The 19,963-nt window shown below is 52.2% G+C and overlaps 1 protein-coding gene across 6 annotated transcripts in view; it reads right to left on the reverse strand.

The window, feature by feature from the left end:
• Positions 1–1,017: 1,017 nt before the first annotated feature.
• The window catches only part of GPT (glutamic--pyruvic transaminase), a 36,000-nt gene continuing 17,054 nt past the window's right edge, over positions 1,018–19,963 (reverse strand). For 2 of the 6 annotated variants that reach the window (XM_077932663.1, XM_077932664.1), the window contains exons 2-13: positions 18,185–18,285; positions 17,632–17,800; positions 13,844–13,933; positions 12,559–12,667; positions 10,690–10,823; positions 10,296–10,539; positions 9,446–9,525; positions 7,422–7,558; positions 7,057–7,231; positions 4,734–4,889; positions 3,946–4,058; positions 1,018–1,673 (exon numbers count right to left, since the gene is read on the reverse strand). In XM_077932663.1, coding sequence (XP_077788789.1) covers positions 1,532–1,673; positions 3,946–4,058; positions 4,734–4,889; positions 7,057–7,231; positions 7,422–7,558; positions 9,446–9,525; positions 10,296–10,539; positions 10,690–10,823; positions 12,559–12,667; positions 13,844–13,933; positions 17,632–17,769 — 1,518 coding nt within the window. In that variant the 5' untranslated portion in view covers positions 17,770–17,800; positions 18,185–18,285 and the 3' untranslated portion in view covers positions 1,018–1,531. Of the gene's footprint in view, positions 1,674–3,945; positions 4,059–4,733; positions 4,890–7,056; positions 7,232–7,421; positions 7,559–9,445; positions 9,526–10,295; positions 10,540–10,689; positions 10,824–12,558; positions 12,668–13,843; positions 13,934–17,631; positions 18,127–18,184; positions 18,286–19,963 lie in introns of those variants that run through there. The other 4 variants (XM_077932666.1, XM_028735969.2, XM_077932665.1 and 1 more) reach the window with 4 other exon arrangements.

Here is a 19,963-nt window from a genome sequence, read left to right on the forward strand (position 1 = left end):
GCCATGGACCGGGCACAGTCCACCACAGCTCGCCTCTCCATGTGGCTCCCTAAAGTGAAAGTGGTAAGATCACTTGCCAACTACTTGATAGACCTGACAGAGCCCAAATTGAGAAGAGCGTTTACCATGGCCCGCTTCCATTCTATACCCACGGCCTTCCTGCAGGGGATTTACTCTAAGACCCCTATTACTCAGCGTCTATGTCCATGCACAATGAATGAAGTAGAGGACTTCATACATTTCTTTTTCTACTGCCCTATTTATGAGCTAATAAGAACTAAGCTCCTCCTCTTGATCCCGTCCACCATCACATCTAAGGAAGACTGTTTGAAATCGCTTCTTGTGGACGCAAATCCCCAAATTTCACGTGGGGTGGCAATCTTCATAGTGCAGGCTTTGAAACTCAGGGCTACTCTGACTGGGTAGTGTGTCCTAGACCTGGACCTGTTTTATTCTTTTTACTACCTTTTAACCTAATGTGCCGAGCCTACTTTGGGCCATTATATGCTTTATATACATCCACATTTTAGATTCCCGGTGCTGGCAATTAAATCTTTACATTATTGTCTTAGGGTAATTTAAATGTCATAACGCCAGTAATATCGCTTTGAATTTTGATTGGTTGCTTGTTCTCTAGCATTTTTTGTCTTATCCTTGCTATGGCTGTATGCTAATGCAATAATGGTTTGATTGATTGAACTTTGCAGACCTCAATAAATGCCCAGTCCGCTCTTGAATCCCTTCTGCAGAAACCCCACTGACTGAGCCTTGGTTCCACTTTGTCTGCCCCAGGAATGCAGGGAAGTTAAATGATGTTGCACCAAGCAAGGGTTCTCCCACGCTCCACACCATTTCCCCACCACTTCCCTTCCTGCAAAAAGACAAGCTTTTCTTGGGAGGGCAGAAGCACCAAATCCACTCCAGTTTTTCAACCAGGATTTGCCGGCACAGGACCGAATCCCACCCTAAAATGGCAGCAGTCTGGAAAGCCCCCCAGTGACAGTCCGGAGGCGGCTCTGGTTCATCATGGGGGCTTTAATAGACCCTCAGCTATCCCACCCCCTCCGTTCACAGAGGGAATTGTGTCAGGTCTACATCAGGGCTCAAAGTCCAGGCGGAAGGTGACTTTGGGGGCCTTGACACCTGCCCCACTGCTCATTCTGCTCACCCAAGAGACACCCCACTGCCGCCCCTTCTCTGCCACCCACCCTCTTGTCCATCTAGAGGGCAGAGAAGCCAGACTGGGAAGCTGCAAAGGCTCTTCTCTCTGAGGAGGCATGGCAGAGATGGCACCGTGAGCCAAGGGGGTACCAGGTCCCTGGGAGCTGAGACAGGGTTGTGCCCATTCCCCCTCCCAGTACACTGAGGCCTTGTCTATGGGAACGAGCTATTAAGAGGGGCTCTGAAGTGCGGCAGAGGCTGCTCTCTGGAGAGCAGAGTTGATCCTAGTTTCAGACCGTGCCTTCTGGGTTGGGAGTCCCACTGGCAGTGGCATGAAGGCAGGGAGGAGATTTGGGCAAGAGCCCCCGCCCTAATGCCCCTGCTTCTCTGCTGTCTTCTGGCTGCTGCCCAGCAGCTGGAGCTGAGAATATTCCTGGGTGAATTTGGCGTGGAACTGGCTGATCTTCTGCAAGACAACCTTCAGCTTCTCCAGAGGCGGCAGGATGGTCATTCTGGGGCAGAGCAAGGGCGAGAAAGGAGAGGTTCAGAGAAGAAGAAGAGTTAGAAGAGGAGTTTGGATTTGATATCCCGCCTTTCACTCCCTTTAAGGAGTCCCAAAGCGGCTCACATTCTCCTTTCCCTTCCTCCCCCACAACAGACACCTTGTGAGGTGAGTGGGGCTGAGAGACTTCAGAGAGTGTGACTGGCCCAAGTTCACCCAGCAGCTGCTGGCAGGCCCAGACGAGGGGGGGGCATATGGGCCACTTGGCCCGGGCCTCCGATTCCAAAGGGGGCCTCGGTCAGCATATTTATCTATATTTTCCATTTTGTCTTTATATGCAGATACGGTTCACATCTTAAAATAAAATGGTTCGTCAGCATAACTTTTGTGTATGAAATATACTCGGAGTCGAGAGTGGATTTCATGCTATTTATTCAGCTTATAGTGGTGAGGAGGAATGGAAGTTCCCCCAGAATGTCTGCTTTATATATGTTATTTACACAATGGGCCCCACGTGATTGGCTATTTGCGGGATTCACCTGTAGGCCAATCAGGTTGCGGATTCAGTTCCACCTGGATCTGGATTGGGTGGCTCCTGTGGGCCAATCAGACTGCTGCATTCTGAATCCTATTCTTCTAGGACCAATCAGACTGCTGCATTCTGGAGCCTATTGTTCTAGGACCAATCAGACTGCTGCATTCTGGACCCTATTGTTCTAGGACCAATCAGACTGCTGCATTCTGGAACCTATTGTTCTAGGACCAATCAGACTGCTGCACTCTGGATCCTATTGTTCTAGGACCAATCAGACTGCTGCATTCTGGACCCTATTGTTCTAGGACCAATCAGACTGCTGCATTCTGAATCCTATTGTTCTAGGACCAATCAGACTGCTGCATTTTGGATCCTTTTCAACTCAGTACATAACAATATACTTACTTCTTTATAGGACTTCAGTTATCCCCAAGGTAAAAGGGGGGGCACATTATCTACCTGGCCTGGGCCTCTGCCTGGCTCTGCAAGGCCCTGGCTGCATGTGGAGGAGCAGGGAAGTTCTTAACCACTACACCACACTGGCTCATGAGAGTGCAGAGCTGGAAAAGACGCAAGGAGCACAGTGTCCGCCCATCCCCAGACAAAGGCAACCCTCTCTTTCTCATGTGCAAGCAAGACTGGGACCCTGTCAGCAGGACCTGAGCACTGGAGCCTTCCAGCAACTGGGACTCAGAAGCCTGGCTGTCTCTGACTATGGAGGCAGAACATTGCCATCAGGGCTCATAGCCACCAGTAGCCCTCTCCTCCTCCTCCATGAATGTGTCTAATCCTCTTTCAAAGGAGGGGACCAGGTGAGCAGCCTGGGTGTCATTCTGGACTCACAGCTGTCCATGGAGGCACAGGTCAATTCTGTGTCCAGGGCAGCTGTTTACCAGCTCCATCTGCTACGCAGGATGAGACCCTCCCTGCCCACAGACTGTCTGGCCAGAGTGGTGCATGCTCTGGTTATCTCCTGCTTGGACTACTGCAATACGCTCTACGTGGGGCTACCTTTGAAGATGACCCGGAAACTACAATTAATCCAAAATGCGGCAGCTAGACTGGTGACTGGGAGTGGCAGCTGAGACCACATAACACTGGTCTTGAAAGACCTGCATTGGCTCCCAGTACGTTTCCAGGCACAATTCAAAGTGTTGGTGCTGACCTTTAAAGCCCTAAATGTCCTCAGTCCAGTATACCTGAAGGAGCGTCTCCACCCCCATCATTCAGCCCGGACACTAAGGTCCAGTGCCGAGGGCCTTCTGGCAGTTCCCTCCCTGTGAGAAGCAAAGCTACAGGGAACCAGGCAGAGGGCTTTCTCAGTAGTGGTGCCCGCCCTGTGGAACGCCCTCCCATCAGATTTCAAAGAGAAAAACAACTACCAGACTTTTAGAAGACATCTGAAGCTGTCCCTCTGGGTGGCTTCCAACAGAATATTAAAATACAATAGTTTATTAAACATTAAAAGCTTCCCTAAAGAGGACTGTCTTCAGATGTCTTCTAAACGTCAGGCAGTTGTTTATTTCTTTGACATCTGAAGGAAGGGCGTTCCACAGGGCAGGTGCCACCACCGAGAAGGCCCTCTGCCTGGTTCCCTGTAACTTGGCTTCTCGCCGGGAGAGAACCGCCAGAAGGCCCTCGGAGCTGGACCTCAGTGTCAAGGCTGAACGATGGAGGTGAGAGCCTGAGAGCCCACCTGGAGTCCCAGGAGTGAATAGAGACCACAGGGAGCCAAGAGGGTCTTTACCTGAAGTGAAAGGTCCCTTCCTTCTGGCCAAAGCCACTCCCTGGCACGACACAGATGCCCGTCTCCTCCAGAAGTTTCAGGCAGAAGAACATGTCTGGCGCCTGGCCCAGGGCCTGGGAGAAGGGAAGGGGGAGACAAGAGCTAGTGGCATGGAGATGCTTTGGGGGGGGGGGCTGGGAGATGGGAGCCAGTCCATGTTCTGGAGAGGTGGGAATGGGATGCTAGCCGCTTGGAAGCTGGTGGAGCTCAGTGCTCTGGAGATGGGCAGCCAAGTTCTGGAAGGGGAGTCCCAGGCAGGACAACGAATGAAAGACACACAACTTCCCAAAAGGTACCTGGTCAACCCAAGCCCATGGTGAGGCTCATGGAACAACAAGAAGAAATGTCTCCAGGCCTGTCCTGTGGAAATCTCTGCACCTAGAGATTCAGCAGACATCTTCTATTCTGCCAGGCTTGGGCTGGCAATTGAGAAGCCACCCTGCCACAACTCTTAAATGATGCATGGTTTAACTTCTTTCTGGTTTTATTGCATGGATTTATGTTTTTATTGCTGCCAACCGCTTTGATATACCTTTTAAAGTGATGCGGCGATATATAAATATTTGCATGAATAGATAAATGCGACGAAAGCAATGAAACGTTTTGTAGCAAAGAGATCATTCCGGCTGGAGAGGCCGGGGCTCAAACTTGCAGCTCTCTTCTGCACGCCTAGCATCTGTCCTGCCCCTGAGTCCTGGCCCCTCCCTGGAAAGAGGATCCTGAAGCCCCAGGTGGAGGTGTGGCCTTACCTGTGCCTCTTGCACAGCCTGGGGTGGGAGATGAATTCGGGGGAAGGCATACATGGCCCCCTGCACGGGGTTGCAGCGGATCCCAGGCGCTCGATTGAAGGTCTCTTCCGTGAGCTGCGCCTTCTGGGCCAGACAGCTCAGCACGGCCTGCTTTTCCTGCATCGTGAGGAGGAAGAGAGACCCTCCAGGTCAGAGGGTGGAGGAAAGGAACCAGGAAGGGGCCATGAATGGCCACGATTCATCTCTCACCCCTACAGGCCCAAATAGGGACACAGGTGGCACTGTGGTCTAAACCAGTGACGGAGGAACTCTCTTTGGTACCCGGGGCGGGACACACCGCCCAGTGGCGCACACGCGACGTCTATACGGAGTGCGCATGCGCGGCAGCCTGTACAATCGCCGTGTGAGAGGCAGGCTATACAGACTCCCGTATGGACGCCGCGCGAGCAGCGCCGATACTGACTGCACACGCCCTCGGATGCTCCACAGCTGGGGGGAGGCAGGGGCCATCTTGTCACACACACACCTCCAGAGTGGCACCTGGGGCGACCTGCCCCCTCCACCCCCCACTACGTACGCCCCTAGTCTAAACCACTTTCTTGGGCTCCATGATCACTGCAGATGGTGACAGCAGCCACGAAATTAAAAGACGCCTGCTTCTTGGGAGAAAAGCAATGACAAACGTAAACAGCATCTTAAAAAGCAGAGACATCACCTTGCCAACAAAGGTCCGTATAGTTAAAGCTCTGGTTTTCCCAGTAGTGATGTATGGAAGTGAGAGCTGGACCATAAAGAAGGCTGATCGCCGAAAAATGGATGCTTTTGAATTCTGGTGCTGGAGGAGACTCTTGAGAGTCCCATGGACTGCAAGAAGATCCAACCTCTCCATTCTGAAGGAAATCAGCCCTGAGTGCTCACTGGAAGGACAGATCCTGAAGCTGAGGCTCCAAGACTTTGGCCACCTAGTGAAAAGAGAAGACTCCCTGGAAAAGACCCTGATGTTGGGAAAGATGGAGGGCACAAGGAGAAGGGGACGACAGAGGACGAGATGGTGGGACAGTGTTCTCGAAGATGCAAGCATGAGTTTGACCAAACTGCGGGAGGCAGTGGAAGACAGGAGTGCCTTGCGTGTTCTGGTCCAGGGGGTCACGAAGAGGCGGACACGACTAAATGACTAAACAACAACAACAAAGTCTAAACTACTGAGCCTCTTGGGCTTCCTGATCGGAAGGTTGGTGGTTTGAATCCCCACAACAGAATGAGCTCCCATTACTCTGTCCCAGCTCCTGCCAACCTAGCAGTTCCAAAGCACACCAGTGCAAGTAGATAAATAGGTACAGATGCAGCGGGAAGGTAAACGGCGTTTCCGTGCGCTCTGGCTTCCATCACGGTGTTCCGTTGTGCCAGAAGCGGTTTAGTCCTGCTGGCCACATGACATGAAAAGATATCTGTGGACAAACGCCGGCTCCCTCGGCCTGAAAGCGAGATGAGCGCCACAACCCCATAGTCGACTTTGACTGGACTTAACCGTCCGGGGGTCCTTTGCCTTTTACCTGCTGGCCCAAATACATCTCCATGCAGGTGACTTGGCAAAATGGGAGAGTGCCTTAGATTGATGTGACCTCACCTCTCTACTTGCCAACCGGTGATGGGGGGGGGGGAGTGCTTGTTCACCACTAGCACAACTCAGCTGGCATTCAGCTAATCCACCAGCTTTTCAAAGTCCCGATAGTCGTTTACACCTCCAGTGGCCCCTGCTGCCCACTTGCCTCTTAGTGCACCCCAACCCAGGAATCACCAGCAGGGGGCACTACCGCCCTCTACTTAGGGAACCACGGTTCTAAAGGCATGACAATATTGGCAGTTTCTATTGCCGTAGAATAGATGCTTTTGAATTCTGGTGCTGGAGAAGACTCTTGAGAGTCCCATGGACTGCAAGAAGATCCAACCTCTCCATTCTTAAGGAAATCAGCCCTGAGTGCTCACGGGAAGGACAGATCCTGAAGCCGAGGCTCCAAGACTTGGGCCACCTCATGAGCAGAGAATACTCCCTGGAAAAGACCTTGATGTTGGGAAAGATGGAGGGCGCAAGGAGAAGGGGACGACAGAGGACGAGATGGTGGGACAGTGTTCTCGAAGCTACCAGCATGAGTTTGACCAAATTGCGGGAGGCAGTGGAAGACAGGAGGGCGTGGCGTGCTCTGGTCCAGGGGGTCATGAAGAGGCGGACACGACTAAACGACTAAACAACAATTTGTTATTGGCGGTGATCCCAAAATTCCCCAGTTCCTCTCAATGCACTGCCAGCCCCCGTTTTACTCACCTGGCTGAACTGTTGGTAGGAAGGGTCTCCAGGCTGAGGCTGATTCACAACGACATCCAAGAGGATCTGCCCAGTCACTGGTGGGCAGAGGCGCACAGAGACGAGCTTGCTCAGCTGCTGCTGCACTAAGGGGTCCATGTTAATCACCTCCATGTAACCACCTCGGAAGCCGCACCTGACAAGATAAGGAAGTGGGCAAAACTGTGCAGTAAGATTGGCCAGTAAATATTAAAATATCCACCCGGCTCTTCCTGGCTCCATATTAGGCAGGAGATTTTAAGCCAGGGAAGAAGCCAGACTCTCCCCTCTTTCCATGTTACGGAAGAGGCTATCCCCCAGGCAGTGCGGCGGAAGAGGCTACTCACTCGCCCATGAAGCCCTTGGAGATGGAGTGGAAGGAGGCCAGCTCCACGCTGCCAGAGTACTTGGGTCCCATCTCAAAGAGCACCTTCTTGAAGGAGTGGAACTGGGATCCCTCGGCGTAAACGTTGTCCTGGTAGACCTTGGGGGTTGGAAGGGGCACAGGGTTGGCGCGCAAGCATTAATAATAATAATAATAATAATAATAATAATAATAATAATAATAATTTATTTATACCCTGCCCATCTGGCTGGGTTTCCCCAGCCACTCTGGGCGGCTTCCAACAGAACACTAAAAAACAATAACCTATTAAGCATTAAAAGCTTCCCTAAACAGGGCTGTCTTCAGATGTCTTCTAAATGTCTGGTAGTTTTTCTCTTTGACATCTGGTGGGAGGGCATTCCACAGGGTGGGTGCCACCACCGAGAAGGCCCTTTGTCTGGTTCCCTGTAACCTGGCTTCTCGCAATGAGGGAACCGCCAGAAGGCCCTCGGAGCTGGATCTCAGTGTCCAGGCAGAACGATGGGGGTGGAGACGCTCCTTCAGGTATACTGGGTCAAGGCGGTTTGGGGCTTTAAAGGTCAGCACCAACACTTTGAATTGTGCTTGGAAACGTACTGGGAGCAATGTAGGTCTTTCAAGATCGGTGTTATACGGTCTTGGCAGCCGCCCCCAGTCACCAGTCTAACTGCCGCATTCTGGATTAATTGCAGTTTCCGGGTCACCTTCAAGGGTAGCCCCATGTAGAGCACATTGCAGTAGTCCAAGTGGGAGATAACCAGAGCATCACTCTGGTGAGACAGTCCGCGGGCAGGTAGGGTCTCATCCTGCGTACCAGATGGAGCTGGTCGACAGCTGCCCTGGACACAGAATTGACCTGCACCTCCATGGAGAGCTGTGAGTCCGGAATGACTCCCAGGCTGTGCACCTGGTCCTTCAGGGGCACAGTTACCCCATTCAGGACCAGGGAATCCTCCACACCAGCCCGCCCCCCCTGTTTTGCTCATTGTTTGAATGTTGTTAATGTCATTTGCTGCCATTTATGGGGCTGGTGCCTCCCTCTTGTTTTCCCGTAAGTTGTATGTTATATGAAATAGCAATGTGTTATATGATTCCTCCCAGTTCTGTTCCCCCATGTTATCATGTTTACAAATATATTTTTCTTGGAGACCTTTGGGGGACAAGCAACTAGTAAGTGAGTGAGTAAGTAAATGAGGCCGAGGGGCCAAGAGGAAAAGGGGAGGGGGTCTCTAAGGCACTGGCACAGTTTCCAGGACATCTTGGAGCAAAGAGTCTTGAGGAACCAGAGTACAGATGTTCTGCCTTGGCCTCTCTCATTCCAGCCCATTTCCCAGAAGAGAGACCACCTGACCTTGGCCCAATGAGTCAATGGAGCAAGAGGGATGCACAAGAACATAGAATCATAGAGTTGGAATAGACCACAAGGGCCATCGAGTCCAACCCCCTGCCAAGCAGGAAACACCATCAGAGCACTCCTGACATATGGTTGTCAAGCCTCTGCTTAAAGACCTCCAAAGAAGGAGACTCCACCACACTCCTTGGCAGCAAATTCCACTGTCCAACAGCTCTTACTGTCAGGAAGTTCTTCCTAATGTTTAGGTGGAATCTTCTTTCTTGTAGTTTGGATCCATTGCTCCGTGTCCGCTTCTCTGGAGCAGCAGAAAACAGCCTTTCTCCCTCCTCTATGTGACATCCTTTGATATATTTGAACATGGCTATCATATCACCCCTTAACCTCCTCTTCTCCAGGCTAAACATGCCCAGCTCCCTTAGCCGTTCCTCATAAGGCATCGTTTCCAGGCCTTTGACCATTTTGGTTGCCCTCCTCTGGACACGTTCCAGTTTGTCAGTGTCCTTCTTGAGAGAAGGGCCTGGATGCTGGATCAGGCCCACCAGGTCTACCATCCTGTCCTCCCAGTGCCTCTGTTGGGAAAACCGCAAGTGGGACCAGCAACTGGTGTCCAGAAGCACCGCTGCCTTCGATTGTGCAGGGTCCCAAAGTCTCACCTCATCAGCCAGGAGGAAGAGCTGTTCCTCCCAGGCGAAGCGGATGACGTCTTCGATGCGCTGGCGGCTCTGGACCTGCCCTGAGGCGGGAGAAGTGGAGACAAAGAGAGGTTTGCAGGAGATGCGCTTCTGCCCTCCACTGGGCGCCATACTGTGATAGGAATTTTGAGGTCTCAGATATATGTTAAATGTTCATAAGTGTACCAACCAACACGTACATAGATCAGCACAGGAAGACCAACCTGGAACCATTTTTGATTCCCAAATGTTTTCTCTGCAAGGTCAAAGAAAAAAGGAAAGCCTCCCCATTGTCTTTTCCTTCACAAATCGTGTCTTAAGGGCACATTTAAGAGATGAATAGTGTGTGAGCCTGTGACCTGGCTCAGGAACTAAGTATTTATCATTACAAAAGACTGTCCAGGCTCCCCAGGCAATCCAAGTGACCATTAAACAGCTACCCTGTCAGACAAGATAAACAATGCACTCAGATTTCTGCTGTAGACCACCTTTTCTGTGATGCATGTATGATGTATGGAGGTGTGGTCTTGAGCTCCAGGGCAGGGAATTTAAAATATCTATATAAGGCCTTGTGCGCCATTGTTCGGGGTTCCTCCTCCCTCCTGCGTGTGGTGAGTGAGGACCCTGTTGCAACAGATCAATAAAGATCAGGCTTACTAGCAATATTCTCTGGTTGGCCTCTGTTATTTTCTCCTACCGACAGGGAACCTGCGTAGGGACTCTATATGGGCTCTTGGATACCCCATACGGGGAAAAGGGCAGATTTTTGTTTACAACAATAGCGCCCAAGGCTGCCCCTGCAGCTGGGGTACCCTGAGCTTGGGGGACCTACCAGTGGGGTTCCCCGGGTTGATGATGCAGAGGGCACGGGGCTGGCAGTGCTGGCGAGCCTCTTTCAGGGCCCTCCGCAGCTCCCCAATGTCCAGGGCCCAGCATTTGTCCTCGTCCAGGTAGTAGTTGATCTGCACGGCGTTGAGTTCGGCCAAAGCAGCGGAGTAAAGCGGGTATTGGGGGATGGGGATCATCACCCCCGTACGGGAGCGCCCCTCCCCTGAGACCAGCAGCTTCAGGATCGTCTAAGGGGCAGACCAAGAGGGAGCCTCAGCGGCGGTGGTGGTGGTGGTGGGGTTAATGGAGCAGCCCCAATCCTGCAACCAAACCTCGCCACCCCACTTCATGCCCTCGCTCACTCTCTAGCCCCAAGCAAGAGCTGCGCCCCCCCATACCACAATGGCATCGCTGGCGCCTGTAGACAGGAAGATGTTTTCCGCCCTGGAGGGGATTCCGCCGTCCCGACGCTCAATGAAGTGAGCCACATCCTGGCGTATGAGCTCAATGCCAGGGCTGGCACTGTAGGCACCTGAAGGTGGGAGAGAGAGGAGGAGAGAAGGAACTTGTTATGTCCTGAGTTGAATAGGATCCAAAAGGCAGCAGTCTGATTGGTCCTAGAACAATAGGGTCCAGAATGCAGCAATCTGATTGGTCCTAGAACAATAGGATCCAAATTGCAGCAGTCTGATTGGTCCTAGAACAATAGGGTCCAGAATGCAGCAGTCTGATTGGTCCTAGAACAATAGGGTCCAGAATGCAGCAGTCTGGTTGGTCCTAGAACAATAGGATCCAAATTGCAGCAGTCTGATTGGTCCTAGAACAATAGGATCCAAATTGCAGCAGTCTGGTTGGTCCTAGAACAATAGGATCCAAATTGCAGCAGTCTGGTTGGTCCTAGAACAATAGGATCCAAATTGCAGCAGTCTGATTGGTCCTAGAACAATAGGATCCAAATTGCAGCAGTCTGATTGGTCCTAGAACAATAGGATCCAAATTGCAGCAGTCTGATTGGTCCTAGAACAATAGGATCCAAATTGCAGCAGTCTGATTGGTCCTAGAACAATAGGATCCAAATTGCAGCAGTCTGATTGGTCCTAGAACAATAGGATCCAAATTGCAGCAGTCTGATTGGTCCTAGAACAATAGGATCCAAATTGCAGCAGTCTGATTGGTCCTAGAACAATAGGATCCAAATTGCAGCAGTCTGATTGGTCCTAGAACAATAGGATTCAAATTGCAGCAGTCTGATTGGTCCTAGAATAATAGGGTCCAGAATGCAGCAGTCTGATTGGTCCTAGAACAATAGGGTCCAGAGTGCAGCAGTCTGATTGGTCCACAGGAGCCACCCAATCCAGCTCCAGGTGGAAGTGAATCCACAACCTGATTGGCCTACAAGTGAATCTCGGAATTAGCCAATCACGTGGGGCCCATTGTGTAAATAATGTATATAAAGCAGATACTTTGGGGAAACTTTCATTCCTCCCTCACCACTATGAGCTGAATAAAGAGCATGAAATCCACACTCGACTCCGAGTATATTTCAGAACTCCTGGACCAGCGGATCTGGAATTTGTGACAAGGTGGAATATGCATGTGTGTGTGTGTGTGTGTGTGTGTCTTAAAATATTCAAAAGTCTAAAGAGGCGTTATTGGTTTTTGTTATTGGTTTGGTTTGTTGTTGTTCCTATTATGTATTTTGTGTTTTCGTTTTGCATTTGTATGCCGCGAACGGCCCTGAAATCTTTGAAGGGTGCTATGCAGATTTAATAAGAAATAACATTAGATCAAATCTGATCAGAGCCCAAGCAGGTATTGTGTGAAGAGGTTGGATGACGATACTGAAAAATATTTGCACTGTGCAATGACGACACCACAAGCCCTCACTGTTTGTGCAAATCTGTAAAAATGGCATGAATTGTTCCCATTTCACAGATGGGCAGCAAATGACTTGCATATGGTCCTTTCTCTGGAGGCCGGGCTCTCCATCCCTCTGGGAACTGGCCACGAAGGATGCACCCTGCAGTAAGTGCCAACCCCTGCAGTGTGGCGTTTTGCCACCCCCTCCGGGAAGACCCCTGGGGCGGACCGAACCCCCCGCACTCCCCCTTCCTACGCCCCTGAGTCCAAACACTTGGAGGGCCAGAGAGGCCCCGAGCGGTTCTTCTGTGGGATGGAGGTGTTTCAGCAAGGGGGAGGAAGGGGCAGTTGGACCTTGGCACCCGCACCCAGGAAAGGATGCCAGAGGAAGGGCAAAGGGGGCTCACCGATGCTGTGCCCCCCACACGCCGCCAGCAGCCTCCGGGCCTTCTCCTTTGCATCCTCGGGAAAGTTGGGGTCCTTCAAGAGGTCCGGGAACATGCAGAGGGCGCTGACCTGCCAGGCGAGAGCAAAGCTGAGAACCAGCCTCCGTGGTTCCCCAAACCCCGTCCCATTTCAGTCTAGTGAGCTGCACCCTCTCAGTCAGACTTGTGCCAAGCAGGTGCCCACTGGGTCTTTGGGCTACAACTCCCACCATCCCCCATTAATCCAATTTGATCAATGGAAACTCAAGGGACTCAAATCTCCCCACAACCCCAGCCACTTTCCCCCTAAGCTTTTAACAAAGGCGAAATTTTTCCATCTCCGCCAAGCTAAGCAGTTGGCTCCTTACCTCTCTCGCCCTGACCTAGCCACTGTGATCCACGCGACGGTCACCTCCAGACTGGATTATTGTAACTCGCTCTACGTGGGGCTGCCCTTGAGACTGACCCAGAAACTCCAGCGGGTGCAGAATGCCGCAGCGAGACTCCTTACGGGGTCTTCGCTGCGAGATCACATTCATCCAGTGCTATACCAGCTGCACTGGCTCCCGGTGGAGTACAGGATCAGGTTCAAGGTGCTGGTTTTGACCTTTAAAGCCCTATATGGCCTAGGACCCTCGTACCTATGGGACTGCCTCTCCTGGTATGATCACAGAGGACCTTACGGTCTTCAAACAAAAACATCTTGGAGGTCCCAGGCCACAGAGAAGTTAGGCTGGCCTCAACTAGAGCCAGGGCTTTTTTGGCCGTGGCCCCGATCTGGTGGAACGCTCTGTCACAAGAGACTAGGGCCCTGCGGGACTTGACATCTTTCCGCAGGGCCTGAAAGACAGAGTTCTTCCACCTGGCCTTTGGTCAAGGCACAGCCTGACCCCTCCTTCTGTAATCCTCATAGCACTCTAGCCCCATGGTTGCCATTAATCTGATTTGAACTGATTTTATAATGAAATGATTTTAAAATGTTTTATCCTTTTTCTGTTGTTAGCCGCTCTGAGCCCGGCTTTGGCTGGGGAGGGCGGGATATAAATAAATTATTATTATTATTATTATTATTATTATTATTATTATTATTACTACTACTACTACTACTACTACTACTACTACTACTATGCAGAAATCCCACAGGTCTGGCCTCCTAGTCCTCCCCTCTCCTTCCCACCCAGGGCTGTCTCTGGTGTTCCACCCCCTGCGTCCCTGACCTCAGCCCACCTGTGGCTGCCTCCGTCGCCGCCCTCCCCTCGGACCGTACCTGGCGGAGGAAGGTGATGGGTTTCTGCCCCATCGCCTGGGCATCGCCGATGTTGGCTCTGATCACCTCCGTGAAGGGCTTCTTCACCCCCTGGAAAGAGGAGAAGATGTGTTGGTGTGGCTTTTGGCACAGGGGGCAGCCCTCGGCCAGCGCCACCAATACTGTCCCACCCCAGAGTCAGCCACGCATTAGCACCAAAGAGATCTTATCACACACACACACAAATCTATGGTGTGGCAGCTTTTGTAATATTGTGTGCAGTTCTTGTCACCTCCGCTCAAAAAGGATATTATAGCTACATAAAGGTAAAGGGACCCCTGACTGTTTGGTCCAGTCGTGACCAACTCTGGGGTTGCGGCGCTCATCTCACTTTACTGGCCGAGGGAGCCGGCGTACAGCTTCCGGGTCATGTGGCCAGCATGACTAAGCCGCTTCTGGCGAACCAGAGCAGTGCACGGAAACGCCATTTACCTTCCCGCCGGAGTGGTACCTATTTATCTACTTGCACTCTGACGTGCTTTCGAACTGCTAGGTGGGCAGGAGCAGGGACCGAGCAACAGGAGCTCACCACGTCACGGGGATTCGAACCGCCGACCTTCTGATCGGCAAGCCCTAGGCTCTGTGGTTTAACCCACAGTGCCACCCGTGTCCTCTTCCTTAGTTACTACAGTGAAATACTTTTGAGGCGGCAAAAGCTTCCTTCGCTGCCTTTTCTCCGGAAAACAAGTCCCACCGGAGAACAGCAGTTGGCAGCCTCATTGCGGAGCATCTCTCTCCGAAACCAGGAGAGCGTCCTCTGCTTGGCTGGACGCCTGGAGGGCGAGGGGCCTCCTTGGGACTGAGGACTGGCAGCCCCCCTTCCTCACCCGAAAGGCTCCTTTTGTGCTTCCCCCGCCAGGGGGTGTCGAGCCAAGAGGAAGAGCCAGGATCCCCATTCAGAGTCACGCACCGTGCAAGTTGCCATGGCAGTGGGACAATACGCTGGGTGACCGCTCTCCTGCCCCGGCCAGCAGAGTCCTGGCACATGGAGGAGGACGTGAGAGCCTTCAGGGGAAGGGGGACGCCAGCCAGGGGGGAGCGGACAGGGGAGGGGGCTGTTGTGATGCCAGGAACAGAGAAGGATGCCCCCAGGGAAGAGACCCTTCCAGCAACTCAGAATATAAGAAGAGCCTGTTGGGTCAAGCCAAAGGGGGCCCAGGTGGCTCCTGGTGGAGTATAGGGTCAGGTTCAAGGTGCTGGTCTTGACCTTTAAAGACCTTTGTGGCTTAGGGCCCTCATATTTATGGGACCGCCTCTCCTGGTCTGCCCCACAGAGGACCATGAATAATCATAGTTTAGAGGTCCCGGGCCCTAAGGAAGCCAGACTATCCTCCACCAGGGCCAGGGCCTTCTCAGTGGTGGCTCCAACCTGGTGGAACGCTCTGTCCCAGGAGACCAGGGCCCTGCAGGATTTAACCTCCTTCCGCAGGGCCTGTAAGACAGAGCTATTCCGCCTGGCCTTTAATTTGAATTCAGACTGATCTTTTCTTTCCCATCTCTTAACTCCCCCTCCCCTTTTATGACAATCACCCGCTCTGGGATCCCATAGCTAATTCTCCCCTGGCCTTCTCACTGGCCCAAGTAGGACCAATTCAGCCAGCTAGCCCTGGGGATTATCTAACGTTTATTAGATGGATTTCCCCTAAATTGATTTCAGAACTTTGAAATTTATTGTTATTCATGTTCTTATACTGTATTTTTATGCTGCTTTTACAATTAAGTGTTTTAGATTTGTTGAGTCCGGTTTTTGAACCGGGAAGGGCGAGGTATAAATAAAAAAATATTATTATTATTATTATTATTATTATTATTATTAGTCACAGTGGACCACCAGATAGGTAAAGGTAAAGGGACCCCTGACCATTAGGTCCAGTCATGGCCGACTCTGGGGTTGCGGCGCTCATCTCGCTTTACTGGCCGAGGGAGCCGGCGTACAGCTTCTGGGTCATGTGGCCAGCATGACTAAGCCGCTTCTGGCGAACCAGAGCAGTGTATGGAAACACCTTTTACCTTCCCGCCGGAGCGGTACCTATTTATCTACTTGCACTTTGACATGCTTTCGAACTGCTAGGTTGGCAGGAACATGGACTGAGCTACGGGAGCTCACCCCATTGCGGGGATTCGAACCGCCGACCTTCTGATCAGCAAGTCCTAGGCTCTGTGGTTTAACCCACAGTGCCATCCGTGTCCCTTGGACCACCAGATACCCCAAAGGGAATCCTGCAAGCCAGGATCCGAGCACAAGAGAAATATTCTCCCCTCCTGAATACTCCAGCACCTGGGATTCAGAAGGATCCCTGACTCCAACTGGGGGGGGGGGGGAATAAAGTTGATATGTTTCTGGATAATATGTTTTGTTTTAATTTTGAATAAAAAAGTTTTAAAAACAACAACAAACAACTAAGAAGCCCAGCATAACTTTTCAGGCGGACAGGACTTGGCTGCGCTCCAGACCTAGAACCATAGAATTCTAGAGCTGGAAGAGACCCAGAGGCCATTTAGTCCAACCCCGTGTGACGCAAGGAACCCTTCCTCCAACCACTAAGGCTGCCAGCCATCATCATCATCAACCCCTGAGAAACCAAGCACACCAGCTTCACCTGTTGGGCTCCAGTCCTTTCTGGGTCAGAGGACTCTGACAAGCACAGGCGGCCTTGGTGCCCCCTTGATACCTGCCGCCACTGGGCTACCTCCAAGAGGTTTTTGGGAGCTGCAGCTGCTGCCCACAGACCCTTTGGGAAGCCCACCCTCTTCCAAACTGGCAGCAGCAGCAGCAGCTGAGGGCTTGATCAGTCAAGCCCTCTGCAGCCTGAGCTCCTGAAGGAATGTGTCTACCTGCTGGGAGCCCTGCCCTCTTCTGAGCGCTGTGCAGAGGCTGAAAGTCCCGTCTGTCTGGGAGGGTTGGGCAGACTCTGGCACCTTGGAAACTCCTGGGGCACCCAGATCAGCTTGCAAATATCTTTTGGGATGCTGAAAAGCCTTAGTTTAGTGGTTTCTTAAGAGGGGACAGCGGCCGGGGCAATGTATTCTGGCTCTGTTCTCCAAGACACTTTGTCTAGCAGTTTATCACCTGTGTGAATCGTAGAATTGTAGGGTTGGAAGAGAACCAGGGGTCATCTAGTCTAACCCCCTGCAATGCAGGGTTCACAGCTAAAGAATTCCTGACAGATGGCCATCTAACCCCTGTTAAAAACCTCAGAGGAAGGAGGCGCCAGCACCAGTCAAACAGCTCTTACCGCCAGACACTTCCTTCCTTATGTATGTAATTTCAAAGTTCTGTCTGCCACTCTGCACATTTTGATAAAGGTGTCCAATACATGCATCAGTACAGATCGGTTCATCTGGAGCAAATGCCACACCTGCCAGACAGAAACCCTATTTTCTTTCCAGCTCTTTTGTTTCATATTGTTTCGGGTTGCTTTTACTGGATTTACAGCCGTGTGAACGCTCCGTTCGAACGATGGTCTAGAAACATCGCAAACCGATAAAGGACCAAAGCGACTAGCTCAATCCCCAACTCAAGGCGAGAGAAGAGTCTTGCCAGTGGTGGGATGCTTCTCTGGCCTGATGCCACAGTGACGGACACATTCCTCTCTTAGAAGCATAGAACTGCAATGATTTGAAGGGAACCCCAAGGGCCATCTAGTCCAACCCCCTGCATTGCAGCACTCTCAGCTGAAGAATCCCTGGCAGGCAGACGTCTGGGCAATCTTTAGACACCCCCATTGAAGGAGAACCCGCCATCTTACCTGCTGAAGCTCCTTCTCCAGCTCGAGGGCTCGGGTGACAATGGGTCCCCGCACGGCATACTCCACCTTCTTGACCGAGGGGTTCAGGGACTCGAGGGTCAGCACCTTCTCCCGCCGAGCCAGACCGTTCTCCGCCATCCCTGGCTGGCTCACCTGGCGCTGAAGGGCCCTGCGAAGCAAGAAGGGAGCAGGGCTGAGGGTCGGGCTCAGGAACGCCTCCGTCCAGAGCCTGGCACTGGGGAGAAGGCTGAGGCTCAGGACGGCCCTGGCCAGCCCATGCCTTGGCATCGCCCTTCAGGGGAACATTGGCCCAGACTGCTTCGGCGGCTGGGAGTAAAGTCCTGGCTGAGATCTGGGCAGGGGCGGGGCAGGAGCTGGGCAGGTGGCAAAGGTCTGCGCATTCCCAAGCAGGGAAAATCAAAAGGGTGCCCGGCTGGAGGTGGAAAGGAGGCTCCAGCTCTCCTCTGCAATCCAGGGCTGGGGGCTGGCTGGCTGCCCTGCAACTGGGGGGTCACTGACTGCCTTCCCTGCCCCAGGGGAGAAGGGCACCTACCCAGCTCAGCTACCAGGCAGGGGAAGAGGCAGGCTGGTTCCCACACAGGAGGTGTAAGCGCAGCTCCTTTTAATCGAGGGCAAGAGGGAGGAGACTCTGGTCTGCAAGGAAGAAAGAGCCACATTGTGGAGCAGGACTGAAAGGGACCTGCCATCTCGCCTTCGGGAACAAAGGCAGAAAGCAAACTCTCTCCCCGCAGCCTCCTGCCTCCCACAGAGACTTTCATTGGGCCTGCCTGGGCAGGGTGCCATTATGGGATGCAGAGGGGTTGGGAGGAGAAGCTCAAACAGAGGGGTAAGAATTCTCAGGGGCCCATTGGGGAGAAGAAGGGGGGCCCTGTCATTTCATGGGTCAGGGTTCTGTAAGAGGGACAGCGAAGGATTGACACTAAAATTGCTCCTGATGAATCAGGAAGGATTTCGACACCACGAGCTGCTTGCAGAATTGAGGGGTCTGTGGACCCGTTTGCCCAACGCGCATCAGCCGGCCTCGTTTGGCCCGTCCAGGATTTGAGCACGCCCAGAGCTCAATAGTCGGAAGCCCCCAGGTTGGCGTCTTGACCAGAGCGGGTGGGGAACTGCTGCCAGCCGCTCTGTTCATGACATTTATATCCCACCTCCTCTCCAAGTTGCCAAGGCAGAGTCCTCCCCTCCTTGGTTTAATTTCTGCGTACGCTTTGGGCAAGCAAATCATGATGGACACTCAGTAAATGGGTCGTATGGGGTGGCCCACAAAGTCTGGTGCTTTGCTGGTGTCGCGGCTTTGTTGCGCCACGGCAAAAGAACTTGAATCCGTTTTAAATGCACAAATGTAAAGGTGAACTCCTCCTGCAAAATACCGACAGACTGGAGGCAACCTGGTTATAAGCAGCTTCCCATTCCCCCAGTTTCTGCATAAACGTCAACTGCCCCCTTTCTCCCGGGGCAGCCGCGGAAACAATTCACCCATCACGTTTTCTGCCAGTGTCCCAGCAAATCCTGGTTTTTCCAAGCGGGAAGAGGCAGCTCAAGGGGAGCTCACCTGGCACCCGAGCAAAAGGCGCTCATTCTATGACTGGGCATTCTGGTAGGAGACAGCTGACCCGCGCCAGAGCGACTGACCAAAAAACAAGCACCTGATTTGGATCCTCCAGATGTTGGAGGATCTGGTTTCTGGTGGCATCCCTGTGCCCAGTGATGGAGCTACATTTCTGGTGCGCTGAAGCCTGAACGGCTTCACAAACGGCAATGAGATCTGGGTAAGCACTGTTATCTTCTTCAAGTAATAATAATACTAATAACAATTTATTATTTATACTCCGCCCATCTGGCTGGGATTCCTCAGCCACTCAGGGTGGCTTCCAACACAATATTAAAATACAGTAATGCACCAAATATTAAAAGCTTCCCTAAACAGGGCTGCCTTCAGATGTCTTCTAAATGTCAGGTAGTTGTTCTTCTCTTTGACATCTGATGGGAGGGCGTTCCACAGGGCGGGCGCCACCACTGAGAAGGCCCTCTGCCTGTTTCCCTGTAACTTGGCTTCTTGCAATGAGGGAACTGCCAGAAGGCCCTTGGCGCTGGACCTCAGTGTCCGGGCAGAACGATGGAGGTGGAGACACTCCTTCAGGTCTACTGGGCCGAGGCCGTTTAGGGCTTTAAAGGTCAGCACCAACACTTTGAATTGTGCACGGAAACATACTGGGAGCCAATGTAGGTCTTTCAAGACTGGTGTTATGTGGTCTCAGCAGCCGCTCCCAGTCACCAGTCTAGCTGCCGCATTCAGGATTTGTTGTAGTTT

The sequence above is a fragment of the Podarcis muralis genome, chromosome 8 (genome assembly GCF_964188315.1).
Source record: "Podarcis muralis chromosome 8, rPodMur119.hap1.1, whole genome shotgun sequence".
NCBI lineage: Eukaryota > Metazoa > Chordata > Lepidosauria > Squamata > Lacertidae > Podarcis > Podarcis muralis.